Source organism: Atractosteus spatula, chromosome 9 (assembly GCF_055471065.1).
Source record: "Atractosteus spatula isolate fAtrSpa1 chromosome 9, fAtrSpa1.hap1, whole genome shotgun sequence".
Lineage (NCBI taxonomy): Eukaryota > Metazoa > Chordata > Actinopteri > Semionotiformes > Lepisosteidae > Atractosteus > Atractosteus spatula.
Window position 1 is genome coordinate 7,998,581 of NC_142714.1, and position 13,014 is coordinate 8,011,594.

At 45.9% G+C, this 13,014-nt stretch overlaps 2 protein-coding genes across 4 annotated transcripts in view; both read right to left on the reverse strand.

Moving 5' to 3' along the window:
• The window catches only part of LOC148828069 (serine/threonine-protein phosphatase 2A 56 kDa regulatory subunit epsilon isoform), a 30,346-nt gene extending 29,146 nt beyond the window's left edge, over positions 1-1,200 (reverse strand). For both annotated transcript variants that reach the window (XM_088925432.1, XM_088925433.1), the window contains exon 1: positions 789-1,200. The gene's annotated coding sequence lies outside the window, so the exon portion shown is untranslated. The remainder of the gene's footprint in view (positions 1-788) is intronic.
• Positions 1,201-4,967: 3,767 nt separating this feature from the next.
• On the reverse strand, positions 4,968-8,409 carry wdr89 (WD repeat domain 89). Of its 2 annotated transcripts, none has more exons than XM_088925354.1 (2): positions 8,342-8,409; positions 4,968-7,491 (listed from the first exon to the last, which is right to left on the reverse strand). In XM_088925354.1, exon 2 carries the CDS (start codon positions 7,474-7,476, stop codon positions 6,328-6,330), a length of 1,149 nt encoding a protein of 382 aa, XP_088781480.1. In that variant the 5' UTR covers positions 7,477-7,491; positions 8,342-8,409; the 3' UTR covers positions 4,968-6,327. The 2 variants fall into 2 exon arrangements, with proteins under 2 accessions (XP_088781480.1, XP_088781481.1); XM_088925355.1 differs by having other exon boundaries at positions 4,968-7,496; positions 8,342-8,366.
• Between the last annotated feature and the right edge of the window lie 4,605 nt (positions 8,410-13,014).

Sequence of the window (13,014 nt, forward strand, 5' to 3'; positions counted from 1 at the left end):
AGGTGCCGATGCCCTTTTCGTCAAAGCGTCACAGACGCTTTTTTTTTTTTTTTACTTTCAATGCAGAAACAATTCATTGCAACCATCTCCCCCCACCCCCCACTCCCCACTCCCCACTCCGCCGGCTGGCTTCTCCTCCCAGAACACAATTTTCCCCGGGAACTTTGCAACCCGGTATAGCACCGCCGCCACCGCGACTGTCAACTCGCCCTGCTCCAGAAAAGCGGGCCACCCCGCGTCCCCACACCCGTGCGGAGACGGGTGACATTTCCGCCAGTCGGCGGGGGCTGCCCGCTGCCTTGAGGCGATCCGTGTCCCTGCTCTTCCTCCCGCCCCGGGCCTCTCTCTCTCTCTCACACACACAACACACACACACAACACACACACACACACTCCGATCGCGGTTCCCAGCGATTCCCCCGCCGGGGTGGGCTGATGAACTCTCCGGTACCGGAGTGCCGCGAAAAAGGCGGCTGACTGGACAGGCCTACCCACAGCAGCCCCGTGTAATCCAAGTGGATGTTCTGCCCAACTAGTGCTACAGATGCGGAATTCATCTAAAAAAAAAAAATCCCACATACGTTCAATTTAACTTAATTACATAAAACCCAAGATCCTTCCGTGTTGCAAATGAGTTTTTTTTTGGGGGGGGGGCAGATATCTTTTAATTCCAGTTTTGCTTCATTACGTGAATACCATGACACCGAAGACAGGATCCCACTCGTTTCCTATCTACAACCGTGGGGCACAAACGGCAGCAGACGTTAAGAAACCGTGTCGTACTTTACCTTGATCCTCTGGATACAGGAGCGGAGATGGCTGTGAGGAGTGACCCCGGTTAGCAGTGGTAACACTTGGATGTGTTCAAGTCCAGTCTAATCAGCCTCCTCCAGCAGCGGCAACAGCAGAACAAGCTATCTTGGCCTTTTTCAGACAGCCAAACCCACAAGCACCTTTTACCTTCTAACGAAATAATCCTCCGAGTCCCATTAATAACAAAATCCGGATGAGTAAAAAGACGGAACGAAATGAATCACATTCCCTGATTAATGACGGAATCGCCAGCTTGCGGGGCACCTCTCGGCTTTTTGGTTATTTTTCTTTTGACTGTAATTTGGGGCAATCTCTCTTCACCCTATTGTCAATATTACTGGGCTGAGTCCATGGCACACATAACACAAGCACAACCTAACCTGCCGCAAGGCCATGGCCCACGAACCACAGCCATTGGCCAGTTTGAAGCGGAGGCGGAACGCGATTGGTCCTCTTGACGCGTCCGTCATTTTTTTTTCCAAGCACAGACGCTCCTAGAGAGATGAATAAGTAGCCTAGGTTGGAGTGCAACCGACTAGGAAGGAGATTGGGTAGGAGCGAAGGTGGAAAATTCCCCGTATGGAATGAAGCTAAACCTGCTCTGAGAGTCCTACCCCTGTCGTGCCGTACTCTACTATACCGCCCCACTAGTGCGACAGTCACGGAGGGGGACTTGCTAAATTATCCTGGCTCCGCTGAAGTGGAGAAGATTACTAAGTATGTCATCGTAAGTAATGCAAAACACTTCTGAAGTAAGTGTAAGCTTAATAATAATAATAATAATAATAATATAATAGTTGTAGCATCAGTGTCATAAGTTATTGTGAGCATTTTATTAACACTGAGAAAATCAAACTTGTATATACAGGTACATGCTAAATCTAACCCAAGAGATAATGTGGATTTAATTTAAAAAAAAGTTGTCTCTCAAACGACATTTTGTTTTTTTTTATCCGCCGTTTTACCCTTTTGTGCGTGCGGGGCTTTACCATACCAATCTGGAGGGTGTGGCAGTGGGCGGCAGTGGGGTTTTTTTGCCCAGGACTCTGAACAAAACGGGTCTACGAGTTCAAATTCTGGTTGAGACGCTGCAATTGTGCTCTAAAGCAAGACGGCTCGCTTAGAGTGGTCTAGATTAACCCAGAATTCAGATTCACAGTAAGGGGCAATACCATGTTTTTAACACAATAGAAAGCAAGTCCTGTACAATTTTGTCAGTGCTGTTGATTAGCATTAAATTATTGGCAAAGTAAAACCTTGGAACTATGTCTAAGAAGGAAACTTTAATGTACTGGGAACTACAACATGGAAATAATGGTCATATGATGATATGTGATGTTAAAGGTCCCTGTCTCCTCCTTTAGTATTGAGAGCTTGTTCACTGATTCCACGCCCCTTGAGTGAAATTCAGACCCGATCGTACACTAAAACCAAACAGTCTTGAGTGTGAACAGGCCACACAACATCTATCACAGACAGGGGCAACTGAACTGTCTGTATACTGGTACTGCAATCAAGCGTGTGTTTTGATCGCAGACAAACTTGCACCATGGTGTCTATCAGGCATAAAGAGGAGAACTTCAGATACAAGCTGACTGATAAAAAAAAACTGGCTTATTCGTGGCCTTTTATATTTTCTTTTTGTGCTTGTAGTCATCAACTCAAGAAGAAGTAAGAAGGCTTCATAGCCTTAAATACAAAAAACGACAGATTATCATGGATTATGGGCTCAGGCAAGATTATCACCTAGAAAATTGCCCAAAGTAAAACAGTTCTGTAGATTTTCTTTGTAAATATTTGCACTGCACATACAGAGTAAAGTAGTGTCGCATGCACTTGTCAGAACAGATCGCTACACGTTAATTGTAGAGTTTATACAGGTAATTACATGTAGTAGTAATAATAATAATAATAATTGCTTACACTTATATAGCGCTCTTCTGGACACTCCACTCAAAGCGCTTTTACAGGTAATGGGAACTCCCCTCCACCACCACCAGTGTGCAGCCCCACCTGGATGATGCTACGGCAGCCATAGTGCGCCAGAACGCTCCCCACACATCAGCTATCAGTGGGGAGGAGAACAGAGTAATGAAGCCAATTCATAGAGGGGATTATTAGGAGGCCATGATTGGTAAGGGCCAATGGGAAATTTGGCCAGGACGCTGGGGTTACACCCCTGGGATTTTTAATGACCACAGAGAGTCAGGACCTCGGTTTTACGTCGCATCCGAAGGACGTCTTATCCGAAGGACATGTGACCATAGTGGTTAGGGCTGTGGACAGGGATGAAGAATCCTGAATCTAGATGATGCTCAGAAAAAAAGGCAAGTACATTTCTTTATTTTAGAGCTGCTTGCTTCTCTTTAAAAAATGGACTAAAATGAATGCTGTTACTTTGGTGAGCAAGTGAAAGATTTTTTTGTGAAACATTTTGATGGCCTGTGTTTGCCCGACATTGGTCAGATGAGTATGTTTGTCGCTAGCCTTTCAGCATCTGTTTTCCAGCATCCAGCTTTCTGTGAGAGAAACACCCCTACAGCCAGTGCAGCACAGCTCAGCCTCTGGCCTGTGTACCAATTCTTGGGGTCTCCACCCTTGCTGCTCCTGCCCTGACAGTTCGTCCCTCACCGCCTGGGCGCGAACCCGGGTCTCCGGCATCACGCAAGAGGGATCTTGCCAGCTGAGCTAAAGGAGAACTCCCTCAGCCCGTGCGGCTGAGATCCCTGTTATACGCAGGGGTGTATTCGTTACACCTGCTCTGGTGATCTGTATGTAGCTGCTCTTCACATGCTAACTTTTTCTGAGCCACATCCAGCATTCTGAATCAATACGCCGCAATATAAAAGTAAAGTATTCATTTGTGCACACCACAACAGCACTTTCATTTTGTTAGCAGATCTAATTTATTTCCCAGAATGCAATCACATGCTGGTAGCTGCTACAACAACTGGAGTGTGTGTGTGGGTGGTCAGTGCAGCTGCTCTGGAACAAATGGTGATGCTGCCTAATGTGTGATACTGCTTAAACTGTCTTGGTGCAAGTTCAAGGGGCTTACGCATTCTTTTAGGGTGTGTTACGCTCTTAAAGATGCTTAATTCTTCTAGGGAACCCATCTCAACGCTGTGTGTGTTATTAACCAGTGTTGTTGATGTAAAGAAATAAAAGCCTCCATCCCCAACGTCAGCATGCGCCTACTGCATTGTGCTTGTGTTATGTGCAGGACAGTGTGTCTCTGGCAATTCCAGTTCATCTCTCCAGCCTTGGTCTCACTGGACCACTTCGCCCCGATCTTCACCAGCAGAAACCTGCTGTAACCAGAGGTATTTCTTCGAAACAAGTAGATAACGTGTGTTATACTAGATCAGGATCTCTAGCCTTGGTCTTGGAGAGCCCCAGTCCAATTATCCTTATAGATCACTCTAAATCTTCTGTTATCTTAAAGATTAAGAATGCTTGTTGCTTTCCATTGATCAATAAAGCAAGTCATGTTTGAGTGAAGGAACACTGGTCCTTGACGGCCGATGAAGAATTTGGATTTTCTTTCCAAATGAGCTCTACATTGAACACACCACCAGTTTATTTAATCATAGTTAAACCGTTCCGGGGTTTTACAAATAGGTGAATTAGGGGTTACCTAACATACGTCTCCAGGACCAGGACTGGAGACCCCACTGCTAAATTCCTCTCCTGTTTCTTGCTTAGGCTGATTGTGGGTAAAGATTATTCAAAACGTTTCACGACTGAAGAAAAAAATTGCGATTTCATATTGTGGTACATTAAATACCTATATAAGTCTTATTGCATTAAGGGCAACTGTAGTCAGCTGTATGGACCATCCCAGTAAAAATTCAGTGTCCTGGCTTCTTTCAAGAAATGGCTGGATGAGACCCTTGCATTCATGAGATACTAATTAGCAAACAAGCTGGATAATGCAAATGGCCTCTTCTCATTTGTAATTGTTTTTATCTGGATTAATGCGAGTATGTGTGCAATCCATATGAGTGTGCTGGACATGAGAAGGGGTGAGAGAAGGGAGAGAGGGGTCGCATGGTGATGACGTAACCAAGGAAGTGAACATGACTGGTAAGAGAAAGCAAATCATAAGCAAACATGGCAACATGACTGAAAAAGAGGCATTGCGAAGGGTCAAACATTTAAGCGTGCTTTTATTTTAGGAAAAAGATGTATAATAACCTGAAGTTAATGAAGTGTATTGCTACTATAGCCATTCAAACCATGCTCACAGTATTTGGCTTTTGTGCTGCACAGTAATATTCATCCATTTTTAACGACAAATAATGCAGTATGAGTCAAAACATACAAACGCAGAGCAGAGAGCAGCTCGACAGTTTCACTGACTTCAGTGGAAAAGAGTGGAGCCATTTCTCCAAATTCCATCACGTACCAATGTTATTTTTTGCTGCAGAACAAACAAAGAACATCGCACCTCACAGGACGTGGTATCTGCCTGACTTTCACAGGAAGTACACTGCTACTGGGATCGCCAAAATAACAGTGTCTGCGTGGCAGAGCACAGAACACCACTCGGCATTAAAACTGCAATCTGGATGAAATCATTCAAGATACCGTGCAGAAATATGGGTTCAGAAAGGGCAGGTATCATTCTAACTTCTGCATAATCACTAACAGAATTGTCTGAATCCACTGGGAAAGATGCATGAAACAATTCACCAGCCAGCGGTTACAAATGACCAATCAGGCAGAGTGCACTCTCCTGCTCCTTGGGGAAAGTCCATGCTCAAGACTAGCAGCCCACCCTGCTGAGCTTATCCCAGGCTGTATGCTGCTTGAGCAGACTGAGAACGTGACTGCCCCAGAAGAGGTACCAGCACTTGGCGTGAAGTACTTGTACTCTGCGTGTACAGCAAGGATCTGAACCCACTACCTTTCGATTAGGGCTCCAGAGATTCCTGCCATCGAACCCGGGTGAAGCAGTGTCCGAAAGTTTTTTTCAGTTTTAGGGGTTAAACACATCAATAAGTGTCATTCTTAATTATTTTCAGAATATAGTCTGAAGTATCGTTTTGTACAATTTTATTAACTTCAGTAAATCAGAAACAGGATAAAGACGACTGCTGTTTCTGAACCCCCATACACCCCATCAACTCCCTGAACGTTCAGCGTTCAAGTCATCTGAAGCACACAAAGACACTGCAGGGGCTTGCACATATTCTCAACCCTTGGGTCTGAAACGCCATCTTTAGAGGCCCATTAGACGGCACCAGAGTGAGGTTTCGTTGTAGAAAATACAGTCAACCCCCTTTAAGGTTGTAGTTTAAGGGGGATCACCTTTGAGATGCACTGATATGGTAACATACAGCTCTTCGGTTCATTCATTACGTATCGGAGGAGAGGCCTTTTCTCATTCACTCTGTACGGTTTACATGGACACATGGCCTACAATCCAGAGTGCCATCTCCTCTTAATGACATATTCTTGCTGCTTTTCAAAGGATCTTCATCTCCTGTCTGACTGGCAGACCACTATCCCTCATTTCTTCTCCCTCTTGCCACTGCCGATGCTGTGAGCTCTGGCTTTGTGCCGCAGGGCTGGGGCGCTCTTCAGAGAGCTTCTCTTGTCGCTGGACAGCTCCACGGCACCCGGCTTCCACAGCAGCAGCTGTGCATCCTCCCCCCCGGTGAGCAGAGCGCCCCCTTCAGGGTCCCAGTGGAAGCAGCGCACGGTGGCGGAGTGGCCCCCCCGCAGGGCACACACCTGCCTCAGCCCCTCGGGGCCGCAGTCCAGGAGGTACAGATCCCCGTGGTTTGTCCCGCCCACGACCAGCAGCTTCTCCTCCGCCTCCAGCCAGGCGCCGCCGATGAAGTAGTCCAGGGATCCGCCCCCAGCGACGGGTGTGGCCTCCCGGGCCCGAGGGGAACTCAGCAGGGTGAGGGGCTCCTCGGTGTCCAGCCGGGCCGTGTCCCACAGGTACACGCCCTCATCGTGGCTCAGGCACAGCAGCTGGCCGTACCCCGGGCCCGCCCAGCAGACGCGGCTGACCGAGGACTCTGAGTTGCAGGTGCCGAGCAGGGCCTCCTCCTCCGAGCCCCGGCGGATGTCGAACACGTTGACCAGGCCGTCCGTGGAGCCCGAGGCCAGGCGGTCCGGGTCGCGGGGGTGGAAGCGGACCTGGGTGATGTCGTCGCTGTGGGACTCGGAGTACACCCCTAACGGCGCCCCCCCGCCCCCGCCGCTCCCCGCCATCCGGGCGTCCCAGAACACCAGGAAGCTGTCCTCCTCCAGCCGCTCCGTGCCAGCACACAGGACGGCGCCGCTGGGGCTGACGTCGAAGCTGCAGAAGGCGTGCGAGGAGCAGCCCCGGAACACCTGCACCGCGGCCGAGCCGGGGCTGCGCACGTCCCAGCAGCGCGCCGTGCCGTCGGCGGAGCCGGAGAACAGCAGGCTGCCAGAGGTCGGGGCGAACCTCACCCCGCACACCGGGCCGCCGTGGCCGCTGCAGCGCCCCAGCAGCCTCAGCGTGTGGCCGTGGTGCAGGCGGATGGAGCAGTCGGAGCAGGACACGGCGACCAGCTGGTCCGCGGAGCCGGCCGCCAGCTCCAGGAGGTAGGTGGGCTCCGCCAGCGGCTCCGCTCGCCTGGCGATGGCGAGGGCCGCGAACGCGACCTCCAGTCTTTCCATCCGTCCAGCAGCGAGCTGTCCTCACGGGAGAGAGGGGGGGGAGAAAAGACACACCTGCAGTCAGGACTTCAGCGACACCTCTCTCAGTTTCCCCAGGGTGTTCAACACATCTACAAACCAGCTCTGCACTGTGGAGACAGAGCAGGCTTCTACAACTGCTGGGGAAGCGAAATAAATCAATACATTTATGGAACGATAAGTGTTTTTTAATACAGCTGCTCATGTCCAGTTAATGCAAGGCAACGCCACAATATGACAACTGGTATCATTTTTTTTAAAAATCGGTAATTCTAAAACGTAAGTATGCGCAGTTCCTTTTTACGAGGAAAATGAGATGAAATTAATTCAAGCAAAAAAAATAAATCCGCTTTTCATGTCCGTTTCAGGCAAGGCAACAACATTTGAATGTACAGAAAAGTGTTTTATCGTAATATCGGGGGTAATACACTTTGTCATAATCTGTAATAATTCTGTCAGTTTCTTAGTTTACAGGCCTGCCGGGAAGACAAAAGTTAATGAGCGCATTTACCGGTAAGAGAACCCCTATTGGCGGCTCAGAGGTTAATGCGTCGATGTGTAAACGTAACACTGGATTTGAAGGATAATATTCAGGGGCTATTCATTTTAGGATCTTTAATCAATGTTAAAAAATAAATTATGTGAACATGAACATATCTGAAGGGGAAATAAGAACCCCAAATGCTCTAAAGCGGCATCCACCTTCGTACTCGGGTATTGATGAATAAACTATACAGAATTATCTGTTAATTTCCGTTTCAATATGTAATTTTTCTATTTCATAAATCCTATGCCGTTGACTCTAGTGCTAGGAATAGTACTTTCTCAAATTGACAGATCTCCCTACCTCCGCAACGTAACTTTCTCCTGGATTGCAGTATCTAACTTTCAGCTGATACAAAACACCATGCGCAGTACTCGTGTGTAACACCATCTAAGGTCCCTTGGAAACCCATACCATCTTAAGAACATTTCCGCTTGAAAAAGGTCGTGCTCTATTTTTCTCTTTTTTATAATGGGGGTTGCTCTCCAAAATCTGTTATTTAAATAATGAATGTTAAATCAAATAAGTACCTAAACTTATATGTATTACGGACGGTCATTAAATACATGGTAAGGGGTTAAAAATAAGGTAACATGCGAATCCAAACCACCAGAGAGCAGTAAAGCGCTATCTGTTGCCCTGTTCTGGAGACCCGAAGAATATACCAGAATCTAAGAAAACTAAGAATATAGTTTCCAAACAAGGTAATCAGTGCTGTTGGACCTTGTAGTTCTGCAAACCTAAGCAACTACATTTTATAATGCACTCATAATTATCAGCTAATATAAATGTTATGGGGCACTGGAGATTTTCTTTGTTTTGTTCTCAAACTCAAAACTGTGTGCAGTATTTATGTGCCTTGCGATCATCTGGAGCCTCATCCATTTGGTAGTCTTATCTAGAATGGACTTCTAGAAGGGATGACCCCTACCAGGAATAAGTGGCGTCTCTGACAATGGATGGATGGACTTTTCTGCCCCATGTTGAAAGAATTACCTCATCATAGTAACTAGACACATTAACGCAGACCAACATCTTGCAAGTGGTTTAATTTATTACTCTCCTTTCTTATTTTAAACCGTAAACTTGTTCTAAATCAACAGTTGATTGGAAGTCCTTATAAACCAACATGTCCAAAGAAACAATATTTCAGAATGTTTTAAACATCATAAATATTTGTTAGTTGATTGTGGTCTACTTCACAGTGAATGAAGAGATTACTGCTGTCTCTGGCAGACAATGTTGGCTCTCCTTCTCAGAGGCAGTGTGTCTCAGTCTTGGAGAAGAGCTGGTAAGACTCTGTGGACACGGAGTACAGTCATAATCCCCTGTGTCCCAGCCTGGGCTCTGGTCCTGTGATGAAAGAGTCAACACCTGCTCACACTGAGACAACCAAACATCCATGTGTTACTCCAGCCCCTGTGTAACCTCCAGTATTTCTCGAAAGGGTCCTAATTTCCAAGCCTTTCTTGGAGTCTCCGGGTTTTTCAAGAGTTAATCGGAATTAACTGTGATCCCAACCCAACAACATAAATAACATTGTAACACCAAAAGCACCCAGTGATCAAATTTAACATGGTACCTTTCAAGACCTCTAGAAGGATGATCAGCAACAGATAACCAGAGATCACTTTCAATCAGGTTTTCAAAATCACAGATTGCATTTTCCTGCACTGAGAGATGATGGTCCCTTTAGGGAATTCCTCCTGTGATAAACTCTGCTCTAAATCCCCATGTGTTACAATCAGCAAGGTGCATATATTCATCCTGGAAGAATATAGCTATTATCTACTTCTTCAGGTGCCTCTAAATGTTGATGGTGATTGTTGATGGTTAATGGTGAAGACAGACGGTACTCTGTACTTTTGTTAGGTGTTCCGTAATCACTATGCACACCCTTATCCACCTGCCCCCTACAGAGCAGACCCAGCGCCCTCTCTGAATTTCAGATGCCAGAGGGATCCTTGGAGGACACGAGAAATGAATGTTCGATCTTGTATCCTGTGCTCGGTTCCTGGACTGGGGGCAGGCTGGAATCACAAGGCTGTCTTTGTGAAGAGAACAGAAGACGCCCTGAGGCTGTCTCTGCCAGCTGTCCAGCTGAAATGTGATCCAGGAGTCTCCTATCAGTGAGGCCTGCCCAGGAAAATAGGATCTCATCCACACTTTGCTTTTCCTGCTATGGATTGGTCATGGGTGGCTCTAACTTCCTGTACAGCAGGCTTCCTGGTCAAATATTTTTTTGTCAACATCAGGTTTGCATTAACATAAACTAAGTGTGCAAATGACAGAAGGCCAATAGCCCATCTTGCTTGCTTGGTTAATAATAGCTAATTGATCCAAATATCTCAACCAGGCTTTTCTTGAAAGAATCCAGGGTACTGGCCTTGACAACATGAAGAAGAGAATTTGCATCGCTGAAGTCTGATCAATACTTTCCACTACAACAAGTTGTGTGTAAAATCTGTTAAATAAATAGGTAAATGGGTACATTTTTTGGTGAAGTTTAACAGTTGAATGGAGCGCGTGTGGAGAAATCTTCAAGGTTTCTGTGTTCTGCTCATTCATGATTGATACCACAATTACAGTCCTCGATGTGTTCTGTAATTAACCCTGAAGATGAAAGCAGTCAGCGCACCACTCCAGATGTTTCTCAAGAACAGCCCACAGACAGGTTTGGGGAACAGATGTGAACAACCATGGCTTGTGCAGCACTGCATAAAGATACCACAGGCAAAGTAACCACATTCCCAGGGGAAAAAAACTAAATCTGTTCAGATGGAGCAATGCCAGTTGAGCTCCCGAAGATTTTTTAGTGTTTGGATTCCTGTAATCGCTGAAGGTTAAAATTGTCTGCTGAACTGTAATGAGAATATGTTCCAGTGCTTTATTCTGTATTAGTTCTGGCTACCTTTCAAGAATCTCTTCCTTTCTCTCCCACATGTTTGCACACAGCCTCTTTTCCAGTTTGTGTTTCTGTGTTGCATGGTTTGTCACCGGGGGGGGAAACGTGATGTCACAGTTTGTGGGGATCTCTCGTGTGGATCACTCCAGCGCAGTGCTGCCTTCCCTTGAGGAAGGTCCTAAAAGCACAGTGCTAGCAACACATGATCCAAATAACGGAGACAACTAGCAGGGTGGGGGAGCTAAATCACATTAGCATGTTCACCAAAGCTATACACAGAGCACCAGAAAACATGCCAAGATTTTTTGGGGATTTTGTGATTCGTTATGCCATTTGGCAGAACTGAATGGAAATACTTCTGCTCACTGTCACTTATTATTTACCAGAATCTAAACATCAGGGAGGGAGGATAGGGGGCTGGGCTCAGTTCGATGTGTTACATTTTCAGAGGAACGGCAGAAAAAGGTGGATCTTTCCTCATAAAGCCTTTCCTCCATTTTACTCTTCTAATCAATGTTAATAACAACAACAGCCTAAAAAAAAACTGTTTTAAAAATCTTACACATAGGAAGTGAACCTACTTCTTCTTTTTCTCTTCCCTCATGTGGCTTAGAAAAAAAATCCCCCAGATCATTCCCTTTCCTCTCTTTAGCCCCTCAGTTCTCCATTGATCTGAGCTGGATTTCCTCCCGCGTGAGCCTGTAGCCCCCGGCTCTGCTCCGTGTTGTCTGATCACAGGGAGACATGGGGAACAGGCTAGAGGCTGGGCCTGGAGCACAGAGACTTGTGGGAAGCAGAAACCGGAGGAGAAAAGGAAGAAGGGAAGACTGTAGGGAAAACAGCAGACTCCTAAAGGAGGTCATGAGAACGGACAGAGGGGGGCCCTGCTGATGAGGACAGCTCTGATCCCCCGATTCCGAGCTGCTGATCGAAAACATCGCATGAGGGCTTAAGCCGTGAATCAATACACCCAGCTACGCCACCAGGGAGGAGATTAGTCCATTCTTGGCTCAAAAGTAACGAGCTTGTCTGTGGACCCAAGTACTGAGGCTTTCAGTATAATCTACTAACATGGCAAGCGTTCACTGAACCGTTTCATTGAATCTAATATGGCTCCAATAGGTTGGATGCATTAGCTTCAATCACCACCAGCAGGGTGGAAGCCCATAGATTCCTACTTCCTATTTGTTTTGACCTTATACACAGGAACAGCAGTGGCCTTCCAGGATTAAATATAGGGTTCTGAGACGGCAATGGGCAAAGCGTCATGTGCAGAAAAGGCCTTAATAACGAGCCACACGACTGGCTGCCAGGCATCTTCACCTTGTTAATTGGCATCAATGGTAACGCACTGCAGTGTTATCCATCTAGTAATGTTTTAAAAGTTATCCTTTAAAACTTTAAAACTTAAGACGTAAAGCATGACATACGGACTAAATGAAGTCGGCACATTTTATTACTTTTATTGTCACAACTTCACGCTCTTAGACAATTTTAAAATGGCTAAATTGGCCCATGAAGGGGAATTACTTTGTTTTCAATTAAGCCTTAAACCACTGCTAGACTGAGTACTGTTGCTTACCCACCCCACAGAGGCTCATAAAGATGATGGCAAAAAAGTGTAAGCTATCACATGTGATTTACTGAGATCTTGTAATAAGAACACAATTATAGGTGTTTGCATCATGAGACAAATCCTTGTGTTTTCTTGGTAAGAAACTTATGATAATTATCGATACACAACATTGTGACAAGAAATACTTTCTTCAAATGAAAGGATGCTCTTCGTTGTGTGTGGATAAATGTGGTGAACTTGGTACAAGTTTATTTTTCTCAGTTAATGATTTTTTTTCAAGGGTGAGAAGTGGGAAGGAAGCTTAAAAATGATTTTTTTTTTTGCCATTGCTATATACCAGGGCTTTAAATTTCAAAACTGCTTTGAATCACCATTGCAGTGCACTGAATAACAGTAACAACATAGAAGATGAAAGTAAAGGCTGAAACCAAAGCATGTTTTGCTTCAATTTAGAATGACACCCACACTACACCAAATCAAAACTCACAACAAGTT

Coding starts and splice junctions, on each gene's coding strand:
- wdr89 (XM_088925354.1), bottom strand. CDS start 7,476: ATGGAAAGACTGGAGGTCGCGTTCGCGGCCCTCGCCATCGCCAGGCGA.